This window comes from Doryrhamphus excisus, chromosome 3 (assembly GCF_030265055.1).
Source record: "Doryrhamphus excisus isolate RoL2022-K1 chromosome 3, RoL_Dexc_1.0, whole genome shotgun sequence".
NCBI lineage: Eukaryota > Metazoa > Chordata > Actinopteri > Syngnathiformes > Syngnathidae > Doryrhamphus > Doryrhamphus excisus.
In genome coordinates this window covers 20,176,000-20,189,509 of record NC_080468.1, presented here as the reverse complement: position 1 = coordinate 20,189,509, position 13,510 = coordinate 20,176,000, and the positions used below count along the sequence as shown (strand labels likewise).

General features: G+C 43.3%; 1 protein-coding gene across 3 annotated transcripts in view; it reads left to right on the top strand.

Moving 5' to 3' along the window:
* LOC131125078 (sodium/calcium exchanger 1-like) overlaps nt 1-13,510 on the top strand; it is a 72,522-nt gene that overhangs the window by 46,361 nt on the left and 12,651 nt on the right. For all 3 annotated transcript variants that reach the window (XM_058066229.1, XM_058066228.1, XM_058066230.1), the window contains 2 exons: nt 10,796-10,902; nt 11,445-11,569. In XM_058066229.1, coding sequence (XP_057922212.1) covers nt 10,796-10,902; nt 11,445-11,569 — 232 coding nt within the window. The remainder of the gene's footprint in view (nt 1-10,795; nt 10,903-11,444; nt 11,570-13,510) is intronic.

The window sequence follows — 13,510 nt, the reverse complement described above, 5'->3', positions numbered from 1 at the left end:
AGACTAAATTATTTTGCAAGGGAGATTAAGAAAGAAGAGGGCAAGAATAGAGCCTATGGCGGTTCGTGGGGAACTTGCAGCAATGTCTGTTCCGAGGAGTGAGTGTGTGGGTGGGTGGGTGGATGTTGGAGGCAAGGAGTGCTGAGACATTGACGTGAGCTGCGTCACTAACAGATTTTAAAAATCATATTTGGATGGCAGGAAGAACTTTGGTCTATATACCTGTGAGGACTTTGCAAAGCACACCTTTCCATGACGTATATGTTCATGATGGATGGTGGCATGGGGCACATTTTGTCAGAATTGTACTGTTTGTACTGACATGAAAAAATAAGTAAAAAAAAATACAGTTCACAGGTTAACAAAAACAACGTGCGAAGCGTTATCTTGGCTAATTCGCTCCTACCACCGACGTACTTGGCTTGAGCCATCGCCCAGTGGAAGGGGAATAATATGCTTCAGGAAGCATATCCACATATAGGGTCTCTTTGATTTCGCCATTTCTGGTTAGCCTGAACAATTTTACCTCGATCACTTTCCTTGTGGAGACTAACGTGTTCAATATAATAGCTCCACCTAGTGTTTGAACAAAGACATACACAACATTTAGACGTCAATACGGGCCAGTTAAAAATGGATGGTGGGCCGTGTTTGGCCCCCAGGCCGTAGTTTGGTCACCTTTGCCTAAGTGGCAAAATGCATTCATATGTTTTATTATCTGTTTTTCTTTCTGCTAAAACATTCATTTATTCATTTTCTACCGCTTATCCTCACGATGGTCGCAGGGGGTGCTGGAGCCTATCCCAGCTGTCTTGGGGTGAGAGGCGGGGTGCACCCTGGACTGGTGGCCAGCCAATCACAGGGCACATATAGACAAACAACCATTCACACTCACATTCATACCTAGCATGTTTTTGGAATGTGGGAGGAAACCGGCGTACCCGGAGAAAACGGGGAGAACATGCAAACTCCACACAGAGGGTGGAATCGAACTTGGGTCTCCTTCTGCTAAAACAGAATAATCATATTTTTTTGTAAGTATGTCACCAAACAGAATACAAGGAGGCGTGTGCATTAACAAATTGATTATTTTTAATTATTAATTTGCGGTGTCATTCCTGCACCTACTGCCGCCCTGCTTCCAAAAGAAGCCAGTTTCCTCAATTTCTGAGGTTTGAAATACTATATCATTAAACACATACTGTCTTTTTAATTACGAGCAAAGTAGAATGCAAAGCGACCACCAAAAGTTGGTTAATTTGTCCGTTGCATGGTGGAAAATCGCTGCGGGGGAAATGTTGTTTTGTGTACACTGTCATTAGTGCTCACATTAATGCGGGGAAGTAGTGTGCGGAATTAGGAAGCTGGTTTAATATAGACCCTGAAAAAATGACAAGCACAATGCTGTAAAAATGGGAATTTGTTCCAGAAAAAAAAAAAAAAATCCCACTTAAAGGTCACAAGTCTTGATTGTAACGTTCTTTTCTATTAAGTTGATTAGAACCACTATCATTGTTTTTTTTTCTTTAGCTGATTAGAAATGTTTGTAAGGACTCATTAACTAGAAATGTCATTTCCCTCAGAGAAAGAAATTAATTAAGCACTATAGCGTGCTTCCCTGGATATGCAAATATAGACACATTGTTTACTTGATGTTGTTTATTATATTTTATTAATTCAATTTAATTGTATTTATATAAGGCTAACTTGCTCCAACTTGAACCATCCATTTTCTATACCGCTTATCCTCATGAGGGTTGAGGGCATGCTGGAGCCTATCCCAGCCTACACCCTGGACTGGTGGCCAGCCAATCACAGGGCACATATAGACAAACAACCATTCACACTCACATTCATACCTATGGACAATTTGGAGTGGCCAATTAACCTAGCATGTTTTTGGAATGTGGGAGGAAACCGGAGTACCCGGAGAAAACCCACGCATGCACGGGGAGAACATGGAAACGCCACACAGAGATGGCCGAGGGTGAAGGGTGGAATTGAACCCTGGTCTCCTAGCACTCGCCCGCTGTGCCGCCTCGTATTTATGATGGGCCAGCTTTTATTTTAAGCATGTGTTGGTCTGTGTGATGTCACTAGATTGCCCCGAAGTGACGTGACAATATTTTAGCAACACAATAACACGTGACGAGCGTGACGACCATGTCTTTGTGCACTGGCGAGCGTGAAGCACCGAGGCGCCGTTTCCCTTTGGCAAGATGTTTCCTGGAAGAGACGTGTGGGTGCGTGGGCAGGCGTGTATGTATGTATATGTGTGTGTGTGTGTGTGTGTGTATGTGTGTGTGTGTGTGTGTGTGTGTATGCATGCAAAAGTGTTTGAGATTTGCCGCCTGCTGCTCCGTCTGTCACCAAAAGTCGGGTGACGAACTCAAAGATGCTCCCGAAATAAAACATGCTTTCAAGTCCAAATCCCCATGAGCTACGCTTCGCATGCATGCCTGCACATGCGTGCCTGCACGCGTGTGTGTGTGTGTGTGTGTGTGTGTGTGTGTGTGTGTGTGTGTGTGTGTGTGTGTGTGTGCACGCTCCTTGAATTTTGACCCTCTCTTTGTTGCCAACATCACCTTACATGCCGTGATTATGAATGATATGATTAATGACACTACTGTACGGAGTCAGTCTGAGCTCATTTACATATTTGACAGCGTTGCTTAGTCTAATCAAGTGGGTTGCTATTGCTCACAAACAAGCCCAGCATGCTGTCTGTTTGATTAGCATGCATGCTAAGAGTATTTTTATGCAGCGTTTGCCCTTTTGTCGTGGTCCACATGACAGGTTGGACTCCTTTGGGTTTGGTTTTCCTTCATTTTCTGTTTATAGGTTTTGTTTTACGGTTCTATTTTTTTGCCCTTTTACCATTGAAGGCACCATTGAAATGAGATTTTGTAACTAGATTTTTCGACTCTTTAAGAGTAGACTAAAACATTGTTGGTTTTTGTGTGTAATTTATTCCAGTGGCTAACATTCTTAAAAAAAAAAATAAAAAAATATAACTCAAATTTTATTTTGACCAAAGCATTCTACCATGTACATGTGTTGATATCAACTTTTCAGTAAGAAGGACCAGGATTGGACGTGTTGGTCGACGCAGGCCCGACTTAAACGGGTTTCACTGTGTTAATTTGACAATATGATTATTATTGTTGTGTGTGTAGCGAGCTGGTTCTCGGGTCATTTAACTCCTAAAGATAACACTAATGCGCATGAATCCATCCTACATCTTCATATGTTCTCTTCATTTTCAGTCCAGCAAATGGAGATGACATCAAGAGATGAAAAATAAAAAAATAAAAGCTAATTAGTCAAGGGAGAAAATGGAGCATTCTAGCACTTAAAATGAGTCAATTTTCTCTAAGAGGGTTTTTTTTTTTTTTTTTTTTTTTTTTACCGTCACGTCTGAATGCTAGAATGCTGTGAGCACAGTAATTACTCTCCCAACCTCTGCTACCGTTTGTCTCCTCCATTGTTCCCCGTGTTGTCTGGCAAAGATGTCGCAATCTTTCTCCGCTTCTTCCTTCCATCCCTCGCCTGCTTCGTCTTCTAATGTCAGTGTGGTAAGGAGCTTAAGTCATCTTCTTTTTCACAGCTTTTGGAGATGTCACTCATTGTGTGTGTGTGTGTGTGTGTGTGTGTTGTGTGTGTGTGTGTGTGTGTTCTGGTGTTTTCATATAGGCAGCCATTGCAGGAACCATTCACCTCTTTATAAGGGCTATTCTACTAAAATGTCACATGGGGCACATTTTCAGAAAATGAAGGACTTCTTCCTTCACTATTATTCCTATTTTGCATATAATTTAAATGCAAGGCCGTGTCATATACCATAAAATATGTACCTCATCCTTAATATGACAGGAGCACTGTGCCGTATTTATTTTATCTACTGCAAAACTCAAAGATCCTCTACATGACACGGAGATCTGCTGTTTTTTGAGGACCTGCTTCAAAATGACTAGTCATGGATCCTCTATATCAGGGGTCTCAAACACGCGGCCCGCGGGCCAAATGTGGCCCGCAGGACACTAGTTTGAGGCCCCCGCCTTGACATGAAAGTTTAATGTTTGATATGGATGCTGTATGGTATCATGTACCCAGAAAAAATTATTACGTTTGATTCATGTTCATGTTAAAGGTTAAATAACTGTTAATAGTTATCCTCCCTATCCGTGTGGAAGTGGTACGTTTTTGGCTATTTAAGTTGAAAGGAAATAACTCAAAGGCTACCGTTTAGGTGGCTAGCTCTCTAGTTTGCGAGTTAGCATGTGTCTCAAGACCCTGCAGTTGCGCAATATGTTGTAAATAAAAAGAGTATAAATGTGACTATAGTCGTGTTTTGTCATGTCTACAGGGCTCTAATAATGCTTTGTTCATTTTAATCTGAAAAAAATCATTTGTCTACCCACCAACTATATGTGGTTTCTTATGTTTTTATTATTTGCCGTTTTATTATTATTATTATATTTATTTATTACTGAATGATTGATTTTCTTTATTCTTGATTTGTTTATTTATTTTTCATCTTATTTTGTGCAGAAAAATAAAAATTAAGATATTTGAGAACAGTGGAATGTTTTATCAGAGCTTTTATTGTAGAAAATCAGAACCGAAGCATTGAAAAGGGGGGGAAACCTGATGCGGCCCAGCCTCGCCCAGACCCTAGCTCCAGTGGCCCCCAGGTAAATTGAGTTTGAGACCCCTGGTCTACTGCAAAAAGAGCAGTCCAAGATCCTCTTAGGCCGGACTGCAAAAGTGCTAGCCAAAGACCCTGTGATTGACAGAAGCCTTCTGCCGTTTTAAGAACCTACTGAAGCCACCCCCCCTCCCCCCCCCCCTCCCCCCCCCCTCCCCCCCCCCCCCCCAACGTCTGTGGTCTCCTTGCCCGTGCTGGAATTCTGCATGTTGTTTTTCCAACAATTATCTCAATCTCTTTCCTTGCCGTCATGTTAGCGCCTGTGGTTTGTTTGTTTAGCCTCCCACTTTCCCGTGGCCAAGGGTCCGCCCCCCCATGGACGCAAACTCAAGTCGAAGAACTCCCTCCAAGATGAGAGCTCAGAGGCCGCGAGATGCTGCTGGTGCTCAGCCTGCCTGGCCTGTGATTAGCACCTCGATGGGGGAGGGGGGGCAGAGACGCTCGTTATCACCCCCCTGTGGGTCTCTTCATGCTACTGTAGTACCATCCAGCTACACTCCAACCTCCGGGGAGGGTCAGCCGGTTCCATTTTTTTCATTCCTATAATTGGAACTGCTCACTTCTGTCAACTGGATTAAACGCTGTGCAGTGGCGGGAACGGCCGTGCTCCCATCCCACCAGTGCCTACCCGACACGGACCGTGAAGGGGATAAACTTATGGGAAGTGTTTCTCTCCTCGCCATCTGCTGTTGCGGACTGGAAATTTGTTTTGGAGGAGCAGCAGAGCCTCGGAGCGAACGCGGGATAATTAGGCGCAAATAGAAGCAAGGATCTGTGGGAGACGGTTAGCTTGACCTCGTTATGATTAACGAAATAGAGCCTCTGATTGGTTGGAGGGCTTTGTGGACAAGTCAGTTCGGGACAAGGGGGGCCCGGCTGCATCAAAGTGATGGGAGTGGCGTACGCACTTTGAAATGTTTATTTTGGTTTAGTTTGGAGATTCTGTTCTATTTGCCGACATTCCGAGTTGCATTTAATTGGGAATTAACAGTGCTGATCTAATGAAGTGTCAGGGGAGAGTCCATCACTTGGTCTTTTATTCATTTCTCTTCCTTTTTGTCTTATGCTCCGGCTTACATGTTCATGCTTCCCGCCTCCATTTTTGCAGGATGATGCATGGCCGGGCGCCGTCTCATCGTGCAACCATCTGCTCCTTCTCACCTCTTTGGCCCCTGTGGTTCCATCTCGTTTACCATCGTCATCGTCTTCCCTACCAAAACTCCTTTCCCGCTGAAGCTGAGTGTTTATGTGGCCGTGTTGGCGCTGACAAGGTCAAACACTGTTAAGAAGTAGTTATTGGTCGTCCATTATTGATTATTTCTGTTCATTGCCAATAAAGACCGGTGCTGGCTTTTCATGGTGTGTAAAAAAAGCGTGCTAGCGGAGGATGCTAAGATGAAGTCAACTAGTAGTAGAAATAAACACAAGTTAACATTCATTCATTCATTTTCTACCGCTTTTTACTCACGAGGGTCGCAGGGGGTGCTGGAGCCTATCCCAGCTGTCTTCGGGCGAGAGGCGGGGTACACCCTGGACTGGTCGCCAGCCAATCACAGGGCACATATAGACAAACAACCATTCACACTCACATTCGTACCTATGGACAATTTGGAGTTAGCCAATTAACCTAGCATGTTTTTGGAAACCGGAGTACCCGGACAAAAAACCCACGCATGCACGGGGGAGAACATGCAGACTCTACACAGAGATGGCCGAGGGTGGAATTGAACCCTGGTCTCCTAGCTGTGAGGTCTGCGCGCTAACCACACGATCGCCGTGCCGCCAACATGAATTCATTCATTCATTCATTTTCTACCGCTTTTCCTCACGAGGGTCGCGGGGGTGCTGGAGCCTATCCCAGCTGTCTTCGGGCGAGAGGCGGGGTACACCCTGGACTGGTGGCCAGCCAATCACAGGGCACATATAGACAAACAACCATTCACACTCACACTCATACCTATGGACAATTTGGAGTGGCTAATTAACCTAGCATGTTTTTGGAATGTGGGAGGAAACCGGAGTACCCGGAAAAAAAAAAAACCCACGCATGCACGGGGGGAGAACATGCAAACTCCACACAGAGATGGCCGAGGGTGGAATTGAACCTCTGGTCTCCTAGCTGTGAGGTCTGCGCGCTAACCACACGACCGCCGTGCCGCCAACATGAATTCAATGGAGGTCAATAAATACATATTGTCTTACATATATGGTCCCTCTTGCTGTGTGTTCTGCGTGGCGGGAGGACATATTTGTACTTCTTGGTAGGATCGGTTGCGTTGTTCATCGGTGACGGTTGCGTCACAGCCTTCTAGCTGTGTTTTGTCACTCCCAACAATGAAGAGGCGCCCAGAGGCTACTGTGAAAAAGAGGAGGGAGGAGGAAGGAAGGAAGGAAGGAAGGAAGGAAGGAAGGAAGGGAGGGAGTTAGTTGTAGTGGTTAGATGAAGATCAGAGGAGAAATAAAAAGCATGTTTGCGTGCATAAGTTGTAGCACCGTGCTGATGATGCACTACTGTGAACCTGCCGACGTATTTGTGTCATGTCCGATTGGATCCTATCCCCCCTTTGGGTGGGGGGGGGGGGGTCTGTGTGTCTGTCATTGCTATCCATCATTCGTGTGGGCGATGTTTCACATCAAACCCTAATGGAATATTGCCTCCTCCACCGTCATTACTTCCTGACTCTTTCTTCTTCTTTCCTTGCATCAGCACATACGTGTGTGTGTGTGTGTATGTGTGCGTACATGTGTCTCTGTATCGGTATTTGCATCTTATATACTGCACAGTGGATATCACACAGCTTTTAGAACCGGCACACAGTAACTTCCTGTTCAGCGCAAAGTAAGCTTCAAAATAGCCGGAGTCTACCGCTGCAAGTAAGAAAATGTTACACAATGACAACACACAACAAAATGATGTCATCATCTCTGTTAGATAGGAGTATAAAATATCATATGAGAATATTGCATATGCACAAATTAAGATGAACAAGTGAGTAAATGTGTAAACAATGGCTTGTTATGTCGACAACCACTTATGTCAACATAAACGTGTTCCACTATACTTGTTTGGTTGCGTGCGCTTAAAATGTTGTGACATGAAGTCAGAAATGGTGCCTCCGATTTGTGTGCCTGTGCGTGTGCATGCACATCTGTGTGTGTGTGTGTGTGTGTGTGTGTTGCTTTGAACCTTGCACTCGTCCCTTGTGCGCCAGCCCCAATTTGGCTTCGCCCACGACTCCTCTCACCTGCTTTGGAGCTTCCTCTTATGGCGCCCCCACACACACGCGCGCACACACACACACACACACGCACGCACGGGCACTCCACAGGGCTAAGTGTGTTAGTCACTGCAGCTGGAGTGTGTGTGTGTGTGTGTGTGTGTTGTTGTTATTCCACCATATCCAGTTGTGTAAAAAAAATAAACATTTTTTCCTGAGCTGCCAACACAATCCAGTAATTACCTGCCAATGTTTACATTTTTTCTGCAAAAATAGGCTGTTTTTTCAACTGAAAACATATCTAATACGCGCTAAGTCGGTAATAATTTAAGAAGGTAGAACGTACAGCATGCATATACCACTGTAAAAAATGTATTTGTCAGCTGTTTGTTTTTTTTATGTATTAATTACTTGCAGATTTTTGTCATTCCCTATTAGACATAGAACATAACTCTGTGATATATGTACATATATATTGTTCTTCCCCTTCAGAAATCTGATATGTTGTAGGTGTCATACGGAGCTAGCCGCTTTCATCACCATTTTAACATAACACCGTCACATCATATTTATTTATTCTATTCACAATTTGATTGACAAACTGGAGTATTTTATAGCCAGAATCAACGAGTGTCGCCAGCTCTGCTCTTCGACTTTTGAACGGCTGCACACAAAAGGGGGGAAAATGTGTCAAAACATGCACCCCTACGGTGTTGCCGATGCTATTATTTTGCTGACAAATGCACCACATGGTGGCGCTCTTATTAGAACATTCAAAACCAGCCGTACCTCTTGGTATGACGGCCATTTTGGATGATTTGGACTGATTTTTTTTAAGCCACACAGAATTTGTGTTGAACTTGTTTCTACCTTTTTATGTTCTCTATTAATCAACAGTAGAATATAAGTAAGTTTCAGCAAAATATCAGTTCTCAACCAAAAAAAAACATAAATTTCAAGCATAACTTTCACTTTGACCCAAATGTAACCATATATATTTAACCAAAATCTGTAAATATCTATGCCAAAACATAAACAACACAAAAAATGGTTGTTTTACTTAAAACACAACTGAACTGCGTGTGATGCCTTTTCACTTCCTGGTTGTTGCAGCATGGACTTCAATGGGAAAGATGCCTGGCAAGCTTTAATAAAATGCACTTGTGCCCCCTGGTGGCCGTTTTTTGTCACACAGCTCAACAAAACACCCTGTGACTTTAAGGTTTGTCACATACTTTGGTACACTCCATTGGGGGGGGGGCTGAAGAAGGGAATAGGCAACTTATTGTCCATGTCAGTGAGCATTTTTCTGACACTTTGATAAATTTGGTATTTTTGAGCACAACACTTATTGTGGGGGGGGCACAGATGTCCTTTACAAAAGGCTGTATGACTTTGTGTCCATGTTGAAAGGTTCTACTCTCTCCATGACAATGTAATCACATTACTTTAATAGTATCTTTTTCATTTTTGTTTCTTTGTTACATTCCTTGCAGTCAGCCGAGGTCTTTTCAAAATAAATCTCCTTTTCAATCAATTTAGTTGTTTTGGAGGAAGGAGTCAAGCATTTTATTTATTTAGTTTTTTTTATACATGAGACCATTTTTCACTGAGTTGCTGCAATTCTCTCTCTCTGTGTGTGTGTGTGTGTGTGTGTGTGTGTGTGTGTGTGTGTCCGAAGCAGAAACAGTAAAACGAGAGCGTATCAATAAATCATCCTCACTCGGGAAAATAAATTGTTAGCCACTGCGGCACCCCCCACACCCCCCCCCCCCCCCCCCACACACACACAAAGCCAATGGTTGTAAATCAAAAGTGTAAAGAACAGCAAATGCAAAGCAAGCAAGACCAGGATGTGAGCTCCTTTTACACTTTGAATGACGTGCCGAGATTCACTTCATCAAACCAAAGTGTCGCTTTGATTGACAGCCCAATTGATTGCATGGATGTAATCGACTGTTGTATGTTTAATTTTTGAGCATATGTACACATTTATTGTTATTTTTGTCGGCTGCTGGAGCATCAGGCTGTGATATCACGCCTCACTGGAAGCCCATCACAGCCTGAAGGAAGTCTTATAGGGAAGTCTTTCATAGGGAATTCTTTCATAGGGAATTCTTTCATAGGGAATTCTTTCATAGGGAAGTCTCAGGAAGTGTGATTGAATTTCAAGCATAATGCAACGTCACATTCAGGAGATGTTTGTCCTTTGCCCCTTTTGTTGTTTTGCACTACTCTCGTCTTCGCTCACTTTCGTGACTTTGGGCGTCCCCCAGAAGACTTTGTTGAGACAGACGACAGATGTCTCGTAAAGTCATAGGGGGGGGAAACTTGCTACTCCGGGGGGACCATTTGTAACCGTGCTGTCAGACATTCAACAGAAAAAAAGACAAGCTATATTTAACTTATTGATGATGCAGTATTTGTACCATTAAAGAATGTAAAGTAAATTGACATGATTTATCAAGCTTGCTTATGTATTGCTTGTAATTATGTTTTACATTGTTTGTTTTTCAAAGCCAACAGTACATTTGCAATAATTACATTCATAGGTCATGGTGGCAGCCAGAACCATTGAAGAATGTGGGGGCCACTTTGATATTGTTAACTTTTAATTAATTCTATGCACACGTTTGATTTTATTTGGTGAAAATGCTGTGTTGCCAATAAAAACGAGTAGCAGCACACAAACGATCACCGGGCCGCACATTGGACAACAACATGGAGAGGATGTTGGTCAATTGTTCCTTTTTGAAGGCGATTGATCCTGCCAGGCTTGTCTGATTACGGTCTTAACGAGTTCTAATTCCCGCCGCGACACATAACGAGAGGAGCTGAAAAGGCTAACGAAGTGTGTCCTCTCACGCAGGAAGATCATCGAGGTGAAGATTATTGATGACGAGGAGTACGAGAAGAACAAAGCCTTCACCATCGAGCTGGGAGAGCCCGTCCTCTTGGAGATCGGGCAGAAGCACGGTGGGTTTGTTTGTCTAAGCAACAGCATCGGTTACACTTTCAAATACGCTCACTTCCTGTATAGCATGTGTATAGCATGACATCCACTATTCACATTTTACTTGTGTAGTATCAAATAATAAACTTGTACTGCACTTCATTCATTCATTCATTCGTTTTCTACCGCTTTTTCCTCATGAGGGTCGCTGGAGCCTATCCCAGCTGTCTTTGGTGGCCAGCCAATCACAGGGCACATATAGACAAACAACCATTCACACTCACATTCATACCTATGGACAATTTAGAGTCGCCAATTAACCTAGCATGTTTTTGGAAAACCGGAATACCCGGATAAAACCCACGCATGCACAAGGAGAACATGCAAACTCCACACAGAGATGGCAGAGGAATTGGAATTGAACCCTGGTCTCCTAGCTGTGAGGTCTGCGTGCTAACCACTTGTCCACCGTGCCGCCCTGTACTGCACTTATCAATATATATATATATGATTTTAAATGAATCGTGTCTTTACCATCATATTCAAGCATCATGTGTTCTCCCAGGAGACTCCAACGAGAACAAACCCGTGGTAGGAGCAGAAGAGGAGGAGGTCGCCAAAATGGGCTGTCCCAGTCTGGGCGAGCACACACAACTGGAGGTCGTCATCGAGGAGTCCTACGAGTTTAAGGTACGCCCACCTGCACGCCGGTGTAGACCAGCCACGCTGGTGTAGACCAGCCACGCCGGTGTAGACCAGCCACGCCGGTGTAGACCAGCCACGCCGGTGTAGACCAGCCACGCTGCGGTCGAGAAGGTCAGCCGTATTTAAAGTCTGCCATCTAGTGGAATTGATTAATAAGGCAGTAATTTAATGTAAGCGGCAACGAGCCCAGCTTTCTGGAAGGAATAGAACACACACGTGTCAAACGCAAGGTTATATTCACAGAGTCTGTACGTGACCGTTGTAGTCTGAGTTTAATTAGGACGAGGTGTACAAGTTGAGAATCACTGATGAGGTCCTGTGTGTGTTTGTCATGCATCTCCATCCACATATTGTGTGTACACGTCCACCATTAAAACCCTCTCAAATAGACATAGACATATACTTTCTTTATTGTCATTGCACAATAACACAGCAGTGAAATTGCCAACGAAATGTCGTTGCCTGGCTCCCCTATAATAATAAATAATAAATAATAATGTGGAGAATAAATAGATGACATCAAATATGAACAACAATGTAGAGCGTAAACAGTAATTTGTACAAATAATTTAAATAATTTAGAATAAATAAATAGAATAATAATAAAGAATAATAAGAATAAATACCAGTCAATGTGACACAAACTCTCAATTCCATTTAAAGTCAACATTGAATCATTTATGTGACGTTGAGACATTACTTGGACATGCTTGCGTCATCCTTGAAATCACACAAAATGGACACAAGTATTGTGGACACATTAAGCACACTTGCAAACGACCGCAATATTCATTATTCATTCATTTTCTACCGCTTTTTCCTCACGAGGGTCGTGGGGGGTGCTGGAGCCTATCCCAGCTGTCTTTGGGCGTAAGGCGGGGTACACCCTGGACTGGTGGCCAGCCAATCACAGGGCACATATAGACAAACAACCATTCACACTCACATTCATACCTATGGACAATTTGGAGTGGCTAATTAACCTAGCATGTTTTTGGAATGTGGGAGGAAACCGGAGTACCCGGAGAAAACCCACGCATGCACGGGGAGAACATGCAAACTCCACACAGAGATGCCCGAGGGTGGAATTGAACCCTGGTCTCCTAGCTGTGAGGTCTGCGTGCTAACCACTAGACCATATTCATTTTTATCATACAAAAATGATATTCGGTATTCATAATTGAATGAAAGAGTAATAAAAAAGACAAATTCTTTACTTATATATTTATTTGCACACCGAAAGGGGCGTTGCAAGAGAGGGAGAAATTCATCTCAATAATGAGAATATTATACTGCTGAGTTATGGCTGTCCATTTCATAGGAGGAGATCCTTTGTTTAAGTATATCGTCTTCATGGTTGATGATGGTGCGTTTGAGCAGCTTTTCATTCATTCATTCATTTGGACTGGTGGCCAGCCAATCACAGGGCACATATAGACAAACAACCATTCACACTCACATTCATACCTATGGACAATTTGGAGTCGCTAATTAACCTAGCATGTTTTTGGAATGTGGGAGGAAACCGGAGTACCCGGAGAAAACCCACGCATGCACGGGGAGAACATGCAAACTCCATTGGAATTGAACCCTGGTCTCCTAGCTGTGAGGTCTGAGCGCTAACCACTCGACCACCGTGCTGGTTTGAGCAGCTTAACAGCAAATATTTGTCAGCCTTTTTTCCCTTTCTGAGCATTTTATGATGTCTTTTTTTTTTATGATGTCTGATTTCATTTTTTTGACTTTCCTTTTCTTTGCTTTGGAAGACACAATAGAAGTTAACATGAACTAAAAGGAACAAAAGTGGCATCCTTCCTTGGTGTGGCAACACACTACACGACATATTTGTATACACTAGACTAGCTCTCTTGTATTTTTTCTCCAATATTAATCATTCAGGGCGGCACGGTGGTCTAGGGGTTAGCG